This window comes from Mobula hypostoma, chromosome 25 (assembly GCF_963921235.1).
Source record: "Mobula hypostoma chromosome 25, sMobHyp1.1, whole genome shotgun sequence".
Lineage (NCBI taxonomy): Eukaryota > Metazoa > Chordata > Chondrichthyes > Myliobatiformes > Myliobatidae > Mobula > Mobula hypostoma.
In genome coordinates this window covers 2,265,772-2,280,073 of record NC_086121.1, presented here as the reverse complement: position 1 = coordinate 2,280,073, position 14,302 = coordinate 2,265,772, and the positions used below count along the sequence as shown (strand labels likewise).

Here is a 14,302-nt window from a genome sequence, read left to right as displayed (position 1 = left end):
CAGATTGGAAGGATATGGATCATGTGCAGGCAGAAGGGATCTAGGGGCACCCCAGTACTATAGCAGCTGGCACAATACTATTACAGATCAGGGTGTCGGAGTTCAGAGTTCAATTCCGGCATCCTCTGTAAGGAATTTGTACATCCTTCCCGTGAGCACCTGGGTTTCCTCCGAGTGCTCCAGTTTCCTCCCGCAGTTCAAAGACGGACCAGTTAGTAGGTTAATTGGTCATTGTATATTGTCCTGTGGTCAGGATGGGGTTAAATCAGGGGCTGCTGAGCCTGTTCCGTGCTGTATCTCTAAATAAAAATGAAATTATTTTGACATCTTATTTGGCATGGATTTGGTGGGGAAGAGGCTATTCCTGTGCTGTATTGTTCCGTGAAACTCCTGACGGTCCCACCATGTGTAAGTGACCATGTCCATAGACAGAGGCCTCAGGTTTACCCGAGTAATCTTAGATCTAGTGATCACATTTTGCTGGTGTTTTCTGTGTGTGGACACTTTTCAGCTCTTATCTGTATGTCTCCACTGTTAACTGCTGTTCACTAATGGCTCCAGTTTCCGATGCATTCCCCACTGCGACCAGGTGCAGAACCTTGCCATCCGAAACCAGCAGAGTGCAGCCACGGCGGCAGCAGTGCAGCCACAACTGCAGAGCGTCACTCTGAAAGCAAGCGCGCCAGCGACGCCCGCCCCTGCGGCCCCACAGGCTAAGACGCCAGGCTCGGCACCCGCTCCAGGTGGTAAAGGGGGCCAGCCTGACAGCATGGCCGACAGTGGCAAGAAAGGAGAATCTGGCATCTCTGCCTCCGGCTCAGACACCAGGAGTATCAGTGTGGCCGCCAGCACTACGCCAGTCAGCACGCACCCTCTCATCACCACAGGTAACGACATCTTCCTGGGGGCAGAGAGGGTGGGGGGGGGGGCAACCATCTTACCCTGTTAATATTTATTTATTTAGAGATTGGTCATGGAATAGGCCCTTGGAGTCGCTTCGCCTGGCAGCTCCTGATTTAACCCCAGCCTAATCATAGGACAGTTTTCAATGACCAGTTAACCTACTAACCCGTACGTCTTTGGACTGTGGGAGGAAACCGGAGCACCCGGAGGAAACCCACACGTTCACGGGGAGAAGGTACAAACTCCTTACAGGCGGGAATTGAACCCAAGTCACTGGCGCTGTAAAGCATTGTGCTAACGGTTACACTACCCTGCCACCCTAAGCACACGTACACACTCCTCACAAACGGCTTTGGAATTGAACTCATTTTTGCAGTAAATAAAAAAAGCAAAAAAGGCAAAGAAACAAATAAATAAATAAACAATAAATATCGAGAACATGAACTGAAGAGTCCTTGAAAGTGAGTCACTAGATTGTGGGAACATTTCAACGATGGGGCAAATGAAGTTCAGGAGCCTGATGGTTGAGGGGTAATAACTTCCTGAACCTGGTGTTGTGGGTCCTGAGGCTCCTGTACCTTCTTCTTGATGGTTGAGAGGTAATAACTGTTCCTGAACCTGGTGTTGTGGGTCCTGAGGCTCCTGTACCTTCTTCCTGATGGTTGAGAGGTAACAACTGTTCCTGAACCTGGTGTTGTGGGTCCTGAGGCTCCTGTACCTTCTTCCTGATGGTTGAGAGGTAACAACTGTTCCTGAACCTGGTGTTGTGGGTCCTGAGGCTCCTGTACCTTCTTCCTGATGATGGCGGCAGTGAGCAGAGAGCATGGCCTGGGTCATGGGGGTCCTTGATGATGGATTTTTCCTCAGAGTTCCAACATCTGCAGTATTTTAGCTTTACTATTTGTTGATCTCTGTCTTTTGAATTAATTAAAATTAGTGAAATGTTTCCAACTGCTTTTAGTTCTCAGAAGTATTCTAGTTTATTAATCTTTACTAATTATTTTAAACTATTGAATGTTAAATGTGTGCTGGGACCGAAATATTTCTGACAATGTAAATATCCCACCCTGCAGGTGTTCAAAAGAAGGGACTGATGAATTTAATGTACTGCAATGTTTAACAGTGATATTGTCAAAGTCGAGTTTATTTTCACATGCACAGTGCAATGAAAAACTTGCTTGCAGCAGCATCACAGACACAGAGCATCAGATAAGAAATATTTACAAGAATAACAAATTTATTAAAAAATTATACATAATATTTTCAAGAACACATCTATTTTACCACTACAAGTACTTTACCTCTGCCACCATTTCCTGTCAGAGTCACCTTATGTACAGACTCTCCTGTGCCTAGCATCACTTATGGTCATACAATCATTCTTTGTATATAAGTGACTTTATAGAGTCATAGAAAGTACAGCACAGAAACAGGCCCTTCAGACAATCTAGTCCATGCCAAAACCACCTAAACTGCCTACCCCCATCAGCCTGCGCTGGGACCTTAGCCCTCCTTAACCCTCCCATCCATGTTCCTATCCAAACTTCTCTTAAATGTTAAAATCAAGCTCACATTCACCACTTGCATGAGGAGATTGTTCCACATTCTCACAACCCTCTGAGTGAAGAAGTTTCCCCTCATATTCTTCTTAAAAATTTCACCTTCCACCCTTAACCCATGACCTCTAGTTGGTCCCACCCAAAATCAGCCGAAAAAGTTCTGCTTGCATTTACCCCATCTATACCCCTCATAATTTTGTATACCTCTGTCAAATCTCCCCTCAATATTCTACATTCCAAGGAATAAAGTCCTAACCTATTCAATCTTTCCTTATAATTCAGGTCTTCCAGAACCAGCAACATCCTTGCAAATTTTCTCTGTACTCTTTCAATCTTATTTACAGCTTACCTATAGGTAGGTGACCAAAACTGCTCCAAATTAAATCTCACCAACGTCTCATACAATTTCAACATAGCATCCCATCTCCTGTACTCAGTACTTTGATTTATGAAGGCCAATGTGCTAAAAGCTTTCTTTGCAACCCAGTGTACCTGTATTCCCAGATCCCTTTGCCCTACTACACTCTTCAGTGCCCTACTATTCATTGTGTAAGACCTATCCTGGTTGGCCCTACCGAAGGGCAACACCTCACATTTGTCTTCATTAAATTCCATCTGCCTTGCCTCAGCCCATTTTTCCAGCTGGTCCAGATACTACTGCAAGCTCTGATTGTCTTCTTCACTGTCCACTACACCCCCAGTCTTGGTGTCATCCACAAATTTGCTGATCCAGTTTACCACAATTTTATATATTTATATTTATTATGTTTTTTTTCTTATTATTGTGTTCTTTATCTTATTGTGCTTTTTGTGCTGCATCAGATCAGGCGTAACAATTAGTTACCGGAAATTACATTAAACGATTTTGATTGAACATTGGAACAAAACTAAAGAAAATCAGCCCATTTAATGCAAAATGGTCATGGTTTTGGTAAACTTTAGTGGTTGAGATTGTAACGTTTGGTTTAAAACCAAATGGTTGAAGAGCAGTAGCTGTCAAAGAACGTAGCGGTGTGGGACGTCAGGCTTCTGCACCTCCTCCTACTCAATGGTAGCTGTGGGAGAAGATGGCAAAGATGAGATGGGATGGTGGGGATCTTTGATGATGCGCATTGGCATCTTGAGGCAGCGTCTCCTGTAGATTCCACTGAGGGTCTGTGAGGTGAGGGTCTCCGCAGACTTTAGTATTTGTAACGTAAATGTGTTGCAATTATTTCATAAACACGAGAGATTATGCAGATGCTGGTAATCCAGAGTAACACACAGAAAATGCTGGAGGAACTCAGCAGGTAAGGCAGCATCTGTGGAAAGAAATAAACAGTCTGCGTTTTGGGCTGAGACCCTTCAACAGGACTCAGTATAGATTAGTTCATTCACCTACTCTGGAAACGTATATTTCAAAGTTTAGAACATAGAACAGTACAGGCCCTTTGGCCCACTAGTGGTTACAGCCCAGTCAGTTACAGATACAGTCCTCTCTACCACCAGGTTCAGGAACAGTTACCAGCCCTCAACCATCAGGCTCTTGAACCAGAGGGGATAACTTCACTCACCCCAACACTGAACTGTTTCCACAACCTATAGACCTGCTTTCAAGGACTCTTCATCTCATGTTCTCGATATTTATTGCTTATTTATTTATTTATTGTTATTATTTTGCTTGTGTTTTATTGTTTCTTGGTATTTACTGTGGATGCCTGCAAGAAAATGAATCTCAGGGTTGTATATGGTGACATAAACTTTGTGTCTGGGGTGGACTTCCTTTCATGGACTTCAGTTCTGAATGCTATTTGCTTGCTTTTATTGTTTGCACGATCTGTTGTTTTTCTATCTGCACACTGGGTGTATAACAGTTTTTTTTAATGCGTTCTTTTGGGTTTCTTTGTTTTGTTGCCTATAAGATGAATCTCAGGGTTGTATAATGTATGCATACTTTGATAATAAATGTACTTTCAATTTTGAACTTCAGTGATGCTGTTGCCTGTCCAATCACTGCTTCTCACAAGCATGGAAATAATGTATTTTTATTGTCTGTAGCTTTGTAACAGGGCGTGAAATAGTTTTATTATCTTCTATGCACCTTAGTAGTAGCTTATTCTGTGACTTGCAAAATGTGATTGTGACTAGTTGGTCAGAAAGTGTCAGCTGTGGCTGAGTAAGTGATATTCTTATCTCTGTAGAAGGCTGTGGGCTTTGAATCCATCCTAGAGTTTCATGCAGACTGACAATTTAGTCTCCTCTCAGCCTCCTCCGTTCTAAAGAGAAAAACCCGAGGTCACTTAACCCTAGGTCATAAGGCATGCTCTCTAATCCAGGCAGCATCCTGGTAAATCTCTTCTCCACCCTCTCTAAATCTTCCACATCCTTCCAATATTGAGGTGGCTAGAATTGAACACAATATTCCAAGTGTGATCTACCCAGAATTTTATAGGGCTGCAATATTACCTTGTGGCTTTTGAACTCAGTCCCTCAAACAATGAAGACCAGCACACCATGCACTTTCTTTACAAACCAACTTGTATGTCACTTTGAGGGATCTCAGGACGTGGAGCTAATGATCCCTCTGTTCTCCGTTCTCCCCACTGTTTAGAATCCCGTTCCACCCCAAAGTGAATCACTTGACCCTCTTCTGGTCGAACAAAGTCACACACAAAATCAGGACGGGCATAGACAGGCTGAACACACACAGTCTTTTTGTGCACATGGAAAAGGAACCAAAGGCTAGAGTAACATGCACAAAACGCTGGTGGAACTCAGCAGGTCAGGCAGCAACTATAGAAGTGAATAGATTTATTCTATTTCTATGGTAAGGCATGTGTTACAACGAGAGGTTGGGTGAACCTGGGCTGTCACGTGTTACAGTGAGAGGTTGGGTAAACCTGGGCTGTCATGTGTTACAGTGAGGGGTTGGGTGAACCTGAGCCGTCACGTGTTACAACGAGAGGTTGGGTAAACCTGGGCTGTCATGTGTTATGAGAGGTTGGGTAAACCTGGGCTGTCATGTGTTATGAGAGGTTGGGTGAACCTGGGCTGTTTTCTTTGGAGCGGCAGAAGCTGAGCAGACCTGATGAGGGTTTATATGATTATGAGAGGCATAGACTTTTTCAAGGGTTGAGATGTCAAAAACCAGAGGGCATGCATTTACGGTGAGAGGAGAGGGAGTAAGTTGAAAAGGAGATGTGAGGGGCAGGTATTTTACACCGGGAGTGGTGGGTGCCTGGAATGTGCTGCCTGGGGTGGTGGTAGAGGCAGAAACATTAGAGACTTTTAAGAGATGTTTAGATAGGCACATGGATGTGAGGAAAATGGAAGGATGTGGACATTGTGTGGGCAGAAGGGATTAGTTTAGTTGGCTATTTGATGACTAATTTAATTGGTTTGGCACAACATTGTGGGCTGAAGAGCCTGTTCCTGTGCTGGACTGCTCTGAGTTCTATAAAGCTAATCTCTCTATCTAAACACAGCTCTGTGTGGAATCTGGGAGTTAAGAGGATTTGGTGAGGCAGTGGCTCCTTTCTCTGATAGGTCGCTTTGCAGCCTGTTCAGTTGGGGTGGGGGTTGAAAAGGCTCCGTGGAGGGCCTGACTACAGCTGAGAGCCATGTAAAAGGCCATGCATTGTCCACGGAAAGAGCCTCACTGAGATGGAGAGCAGCTGTCTACAGTAAATCTGCACTGCAGGTGGGCTTGGTCTTAATCTGCAGTCCGTTATTGTGATAACCATTGAATAGTCCGCTGTGCGCAGCGGGGGCGAACGCTTCCCTCTCACTCAGAAGTTGTAAGTTTGAACCCTGCTACATTAACTCAACGCGGAATCAAAAACAAGGGGGCACAGCCACAGAACTTATTTGTTTATTGAGATACAATGCTGAAGTAGGGCTGTGGCCTGCAACCAACGGGCTGCTGGATTGACTGTGACTGGTTTTGTGGCTCTGAACTCACCTTCGTGAACTTTGGTTCTGAGTGTTATTTGCTTCTTTTAATGTTTGCACTATTTTTTTTCTCTGCGCATCGGGTGTTTGACGGTCTTTTTTTATTGGGTTCTGTTTGGTTTCTTTGTTTTGTGGCTGCCTATAAGGAGACGAGTCTCAAGGTTGTATACATAAATGTACTTCGAACTTTGAAAAGCCCCTTCAAGGTGCTCCCCAGCAACCCCCGAGTTAGTCACAGGACAATTTACAATGATCAATTAACCTACTAACAATATTGAAAGGCTTGGATAGAGTGGTTGTGCATGTGATGCAGAGGTTTTATAAGGTATTGGTCAGACCGCATTTGGAGTGTTGTGAGCAGATTTGGGCCCCTTATCAAAGAAAAGATGTGCTGGCATTGAAGAGAGTCCAGAGGAGGTTCACGAAAATGATCCCGGGAATGAAAGGGCTAATGCATGAGGAGCATTTGATGCTCTGGTCCTGTACTCGCTGGAGTTTAGAAGAATGAGGGGGGATCTCATTGAAACCTATCAAATATTGAAAGGCCGAGATAGAGTGGACATGGAGAGGATGCCGATAGTGGGGGGGGGGGAGTCTAGGACCAGAGGGCACAGCCCCAGAATAAAAGGACACCCCTTTAGAGCAGAAATGAGGAAGAATTTATTTAGTCAGTGGGTGGTGAATCTGTGGAATTCATTGCCACATCAGATGGTTTTACAGGTATGATCCTCTCTGAGTGACATAATTGCTCTGATGTGCGTGAGGTCTCGGTTTCAAATCCTGGAGAAACCCTGCTTTAGTAAAGAGCGTGTTTCCTATAGTGGGTGAGTCTAGGATCAGAGAGTGCAGCCTCAGAATAGAGGGTCATCCATTTAGACGGAGATGAGGAGGAATATCTGTAACCAGAGAGGATGGTGAGTGTGTGGAATTGATTGCCACAGTCAGCTCTGAAGGCTAAGTCAATGGGTATATTTAAAGTGGAGGGCAATAGGTTCTTGATTAGTAATTGCATCAAAGGTTACGGGGGAAGACAGGAGAATAGGGTTGAGAGGGATAATAAATCAACCATGATGGAATGGTGGAGCAGACTCGATGGGCCGAATGGGTTTGATAGTGTTCAGGACTCCAGGGTCAGCATAGACTCAGTAAGATTTCTCTGGGAGTGCGGATTGCAACGCTGAGGCCAAGGATTTCACTGGTAACTGGAGCTGTGATGTTTCAGCTTGAGCCTGTGGGAATTGTGAAGATTTATGATTAGAGGAAATGTGTTGAATGATTACCGGCCATCAGCAGAGCTGTAACAAGCTGAACCACAACTCTAATGAAAGGGCAAATTAGCAAAAGACACTTGAACGTGCTGGGAGCTGGAGTGTGTGTTACTGCCCTGTGTTCATGTTAAAGCAGTAATCCTCTCCACATACTCTGTACTTTTGAGGGAAGTGTGTGTAACTGTTCTTCACTCCAAAAACGTTCCTTTCCCCGGCAGTAAGACTGATCACTACCCCACCCCTCCACACTCCCAACCACCACTACTTTATCATTTCCTGTCAGAGTCACCTTACGTACAGACACTCCTGTGCCTAGCGTCACTTTATGGCCATACCATCAATCTCTGTATGTAAGTTATTCTTACATGTTTATACTTCTTGTGTTTTTTAATTCTTGTGTTCTTGATCCGATTGTGATTTTTTTTTCCTGTGCTGCATCGGATCTGGAGTAACAATTATTTTGTTCCCCTTTATACCTGTGTATTGGAAATGACGTCAAACAATCTTGAATGTGGAATTCAGGAAAAGTCGCTAAGTCATGCGTCCAACTTGGACTGTGTCGTTCACACCTCCTTCCCAGCAGCCTGTATGAGATCAACTTTGACCTCTCTCGTTCCATAAGCATAGGCATTTCTATACAAAAATATATTTATTATAAATTCAAACCACTACAGTACTATTGTACAATCACATTACAAACAAAATGCAGAGAGAGTTTCCTCTGGTGTTGGAGTCTAGGAACAAAGGGCACAGACTCAGAATAGAGGGACATACTTTTAGAACAGAGATGAGGTAGATTTTCTTTAGCCAGAGGGTGGTGAATCTGTGGAATTTGTTGCTACTGACAGCTATGGAAACCAAGTCATTGGATATATTTTCAGTGGAGGTTGATAGGTTTTTGATTAGTTAAGGTGTCAAAGGTTACAGAGAGAAGGCCGAAGGGCCTGTTCCTGTACTGTGTCGTTCTATATTTTAAGACTCATTGGCCTCACCGATGGCCGTGTCCCACACTGGAGCAGTCTGGTGTTTCAGTAGACTAAACCTCTGACAGTGCTCCCCAGAGAATTTTGGATCCAGTTCTCCTCTTTGAGAAATGATTTCACTGGGGATTGATGCTTCGGCACAAATCATTTCTTCTGGGGATTATAGAATTAGTCTGTGATAATTCCCCTCTAATACCATTCTCTGGAGAATGCCATGTTTCAGCTCAGCACCAAACGGCCCCAAATACAACGCAGGAGAAGACCATCCAGCCCAGCAGCCCACATTGTCCAGCAACCCTTGATTTAACCCTGGTCTAATCACAGTGAAATGGACAATTGACAATGGCCAATTAACCTACTTACCGGTATGCCTTTGGACTGTGGAAGCAAACCGGAGCACCTGGAGGAAACACATGCATTCCCGTGGAAAACATACAAATTCCTTATAGAGGACACCGGAATTGAACTGTGAACTCTGAGCACTTGTAGCATTGTGCTAACCACTATGGTACAGTGCTTCCACAAACTGTGAGCCCTTTCATTCATTCCAGTCGACCCAGAGCTGCAGTCACCTTGAATCCTGGGGCACTGAGGAGGGCAGATAGCCATACTGAAAGTGTATCTGGGGGTGGGGGGGGATTTGAAGTCTGGATCCTTGGCCAGTGACTTATCGCCTGAGAGAAGTGGAGACACTTGTTAGACAGTTACCAGAAAACACTACAGAATAATTACTCTGATCCTCGAATTACTGGATACATTCCCATTTTCTCTCCCCTTCTCCCTCTCTCTCCCCCTCCCTCTCTCTCCCCCCTCTCTCCCCCCTCTCTCCCCCTCTCTCTCCCCCCTCCCCCCCTCTCTCCCCCCTCTCTTCCCCTTCTCTCTCTCCCCTCCCCCCTCTCTTCCCCCTCTCTCTCCCCCTCCCTCTCTCTCTCTCCCCCTCTCTCTCCCCCTCTCTCTCTCTCCCCTCCCCCCTCTCTTCCCCCTCTCTCTCCCCCTCCCTCTCTCTCTCTCCCCCTCCCTCTCTCCCCCTCCCTCTCTCCCCCTCCCTCTCTCCCCCTCCCTCTCTCTCCCCCTCCCTCTCTCTCCCCCTCCCTCTCTCTCCCCCTCCCTCTCTCTCCCCCTCTCTCTTCCCCTCCCTCTCTCTCTCCCTCCCTCTCTCCCCCTCCCTCTCTCTCTCTTTCTCCCCCTCCTTCCTCTCTCTCTCTCATTCCCTCTCTCCCCCCCCCAACTCTCCAGCTATAAGATTTGAATTTGGGGTTATTTATTTGATCCTATCTCATTCAGTGTTGTCAATTTGTTGTGCTGCCACAGAACAACAGATCTCATCACATACATCGGTGGTAATAAAGCTGATTCTGATTGTCAGCACGTTACCGTTTGTGGGATCCTGCTGTGCATAGATTGTAATATTCCCTACAGTCCTCCCCTTGCCCCAGCAACAGAGTGGTACCAAGCTGTCCCTGGGTTTGTCGAGATGGTGAATCTGCAAAGCTGCCTTCTGTTCCCCTTACCTGCTGGTCAGTTGCATTGTGACCAGGACGGTGCCTCATCCGTAGTGGTGAGTTCCTGGGCTGGATACACCAGGGTTCGTTCATTACACTGTGACCTGGACTGTACATTACGTTACACTGTGACCAGACTGGATACACCAGGGTTCGTTCATTACACTGTGACCAGACTGGATACACCAGGGTTCGTTCATTACACTGTGACCAGGCTGGATACACCAGGGTTCGTTCATTACACTGTGACCTGGACTGTACATTACGTTACACTGTGACCAGACTGGATACACCAGGGTTCGTTCATTACACTGTGACCAGACTGGATACACCAGGGTTCGTTCATAGAAGCCACGGTAACACAGCAGTTAGCATGACACTCTTACAGCTCAGGGCATCAGGGTTTGCTGTTCAAATCGAGCATCCGCAGTAAGCAACTTGGTACACTCCTTCTTGTGAGCCACGTGACTGTCCTGTGGGAGCCCCGGTTTCCTCCCACAGTCCAAAGACGTGCTGGTTAGTGGGTTCACTGGTCATTGTAAATTGTCCCATGTTTAGGCGAGGGTTAAGCAGGTGAGTTGCTGGGTGGCATGGCTCAAAGGGCTGGAAAGGACTAATTTGTGCTGTACCTCTGAATAAAAAAATAAAAATAAATAAATAAACAAAATAGAACAGAACAGGCCCTTCAGCCCATAATGTTGTACTGACATATATAAAACTACTCCACATTCACTCGAACCCGTCCCTCCTGCACAGCCGCTAAACCTTCAATTTTCTTTCATCCATGTGCCTAAGAGTCTTTTAACTGTCTCTAATGTATCTGCCTCCACCATCACCCCGGCAGTGAGTCCCAGTCACCTACCACCCTGTGTGAAAAAAAGCCTTGCCCACCATTGAGCACATCTACGTGGAGCGTTGTTACAGGAAAGCAGCATCCATCATCAGGGATCTCCTCCATCCTCACCATGCTCTCTTCTCGCTGCTGCCATTGGGCAAGAGGTACAGGAGCCTCAGGACCCACATCACCAGGTTCAGGAACAGTTACTACCCCTCAACCATCAGACTCTTGAACTGGAGGGGGATAACTTCACTCAACTTCAACCGCCCCGTCCCTGAACTGTTCCCACAACCAATGGACTCACTTTTAATGACTCTACAACTTACTACCTCGATATTTATTGTTTATTTATTTATTATTTTTTTCTTTTCTTTTTGTATTTACATAGTTTGTTGCCTTTTGCACATTGGTTGTTTGTCATGTGCAGTTATTTCCTTGACTCTATTGTGTTTCTTTCTATTTATGAATGGCTATAACAAAATGAATCTCAGAGTTGTACATGGTGACATATACTGTATATACTTTGATAATAAATTTCTCCCAAACTTTCCTCCACTCACTTTAAAAGGCTGTCTTTTTCATTAACTATTGCTGTCTTGCAAAAGAGTCTCTGGCTGTCCAGTAAGAGAGAGACCTGTCTCTCTGACCCACCTGTACACCTCTGTCACCCTCCTTTGTTCCCAGGAGAAAAGCCCTGGATGGTGTGTGGCTGTTAGACAGGTTTGGTTAACTGGGTGAGTTATTCCAAATCAGAATCAGGTTCATTATCACTAACATATCTCCTGAGATTTGTTGTTTTGTGGCAGCAGTACAGTGCAATACATAAAAAATCACTAAGTTACAAAAAGAATTACTTTAAAAATAAATAAATAAAAGTGTTAAGAGAGGGCATAATAGTGAGGTAGTGTTCATGGACCATTCTGAAAAGTCGGGAAAAAGCGGTTCCTGAATTGTTCAGGGTGTGTCTCCTGTACCTCCTCCCTGATGGTAGCAATGAGAAGAGGGCCTGTCCTGAGAGATGGGGGTCCTTAATGATAGATGCCACCTTTCTGAGGGAGATGTCCTCAATATTGGGGCGGTTATTGTCCATGACGGATCTGTCTGAGTTTACAACTTCTGAAGCCTTTTCTGATCCTGTGCAGTGCCCCTCGCCCCACCCAGACGGTTAGAATGCTCTCCATGGTACATCGACAGAAATTTGCTAAAGTGTTTGGCAACTTACCAAATTTTCTCAAACTCCTACACGGCCGAGTGTCAACAGCAGAGCGATCTGCGCCCACATCTCTTACCTCTGTGAATAATGCAGATATTAAACAGCAGCATTACGTGTGGGTCGGGGAGGAGGTGGGAGAACGTTGCCTTGGACTGCTTCTGAGGCAACACACACTCAAAATGCTGATGAAACTCAGCAAATCAGGCAGCATCTATGGAGGGAAATAAACAGTCAATGTTTCAGGTCAAGACCCTTCATCAGGACTAGAAAGGAAGGGGAAAGATGCCAGAATACAAAGATGGGGGAAGGCCAGGGATGACAAGCTTGAGGATGATAGGTGAGACCAGGTAGATGGGTGGGGGGAGGTGATAGGTGGAAAAGGTAAAGTGCTGGAGAAGAAGGAATCTGATAGGAGAGGAAAATGGAGTGGATAGGCAAGTGAGGAGAAGAGGTAAGGGGGCCAGAGTGAGGAATTGAAGAAGAAGGAAGGGGGAAAGGGGAAAAAAATTACCCAAAGTTGGAGAAATCAATGTTGATGTCGTCAGGTTGGAGGCTACCCAGGCAGAATGAGTTTGTTGCTCCTCCACCCTGAGTGTGGCCTCATCGTGGCAGAAGAGGAGGTCATGGACCGACATTTCGGAATGGGAATAGGGATTGGAATTGAAATGGTTGGCCACTGGGAATTCCTGCCTTTAGTCTGCTGGGAGGGCTTGTCAAGGGCAGAAGCCGTTCAGGCTCCCAGCTCCCGGCTCTTGTTCCTGTACAGACTTTCGGTGATCCATGACATGTTGTGTGAGGTGGGTGTTAATGGGGTTAATAGAACAGGAAAGATGCAGAACGGGTCAATTAATTCTGACTGGTGAATAATGAGAACACAAGATACCACGGGAGATCTGACTGACTAAAGAGCTCTTTAATCACCTACAAATGGCAGTAATGGAGAGTTGCGAGAATGTTCCTTTTTTGTTGATGTGAACAGTCACTAACGCTAGTTGCCCTGGATAGTACAGAAAGTGGTGACCGTTTAACTTGCTGCAGAGTTGAAGATGGGAGCCTCACTTACAGTATTTCAGAACGCTGTTTTTGGATTCCATTTCGGCATTCAACACTATTGTCCCACAGACCTTGGAGTCATAGAAATGTACAGCACAGAAAAAGGCCCTTCAGCCCATCATTTAGACTGCCATCGACCTGCACCGGGATCATAGCCCTCCGTACGTTGGTGAATAAACTACTCCTCGATCTAAATACACCACCGTGCAACTGGGTGTTGGACTGTTGAGCAACCAGACCTCAGACAGTCAGGATCACAACTGCTCCTCTCCCCCCATGTCTGTCACTTTATGGGTGGGGTCAACCTATGTACATAAGCTATCTTACATATTGATATTTTTTTTGTGCTGCATCAGACCAGAGTTCTAATTATTTTGTTCTCCATTACACTTGGGTACTGGAAATGACATTTAAAAGTCCTGAACCCGGAATTTTGAATTTTGATTGCAGTTTGAGCTGCCGTGTTTCACTCACCGTTCAGTCAGTAATGATACCGTTTTCAGCTGGCTGAGATTTTGTAAACCCTCCCATGTGTGGTAAAGCCGATCCACGTGCTCCCAGACACAGGAGATTCTGGAAATCTTCAGCAACGCTCGCAGAATGCTGGAGGAACTCAGCAGCATCAACGGAGAGGAAGGAGCAGTCAGTGTTTTGGGCCAAGACCCTTCATCAGGGCTGGAAAGGAAGGGGAAAGATGCCAGAATAAAAAGGTGGGGGGAAGGGAAGTAGATAGCTAGGTGATAGGTGAAGCCAGATGGGTGGGAAAGATAAAGGACTGGAGAGGTAGGATTCTGATAGGAGAGGAAAGCAGACCATGGGAGAGAGGGAAGGAGGAGGGGCACCAGAAGGAGGTGATGGGCAGGTGAGGAGAAGAGAAATGGTGAGAGGGGAACTAGAATAAAGAATGGAAAAAGAGAGAAGGGAAGGGGGGAAATGACTAGAAGTTCGAGAAATCGGTGTTCGTGCCATCAGGTTGGAGGCTACCCAGATGGAATATAAGGTACTGGTCCTCCATGCTGAGAGTTGCTTCAGACGCACCATTTCAGTGACTGT

The 14,302-nt window shown here is 45.6% G+C and overlaps 1 protein-coding gene across 13 annotated transcripts in view; it reads left to right on the top strand.

The window, feature by feature from the left end:
- LOC134337922 (polyhomeotic-like protein 2) overlaps positions 1-14,302 on the top strand; it is a 308,667-nt gene that overhangs the window by 240,206 nt on the left and 54,159 nt on the right. For all 13 annotated transcript variants that reach the window (XM_063033301.1, XM_063033300.1, XM_063033308.1 and 10 more), the window contains one exon: positions 590-887. In XM_063033301.1, the coding sequence (XP_062889371.1) occupies positions 590-887 (298 nt within the window). The remainder of the gene's footprint in view (positions 1-589; positions 888-14,302) is intronic.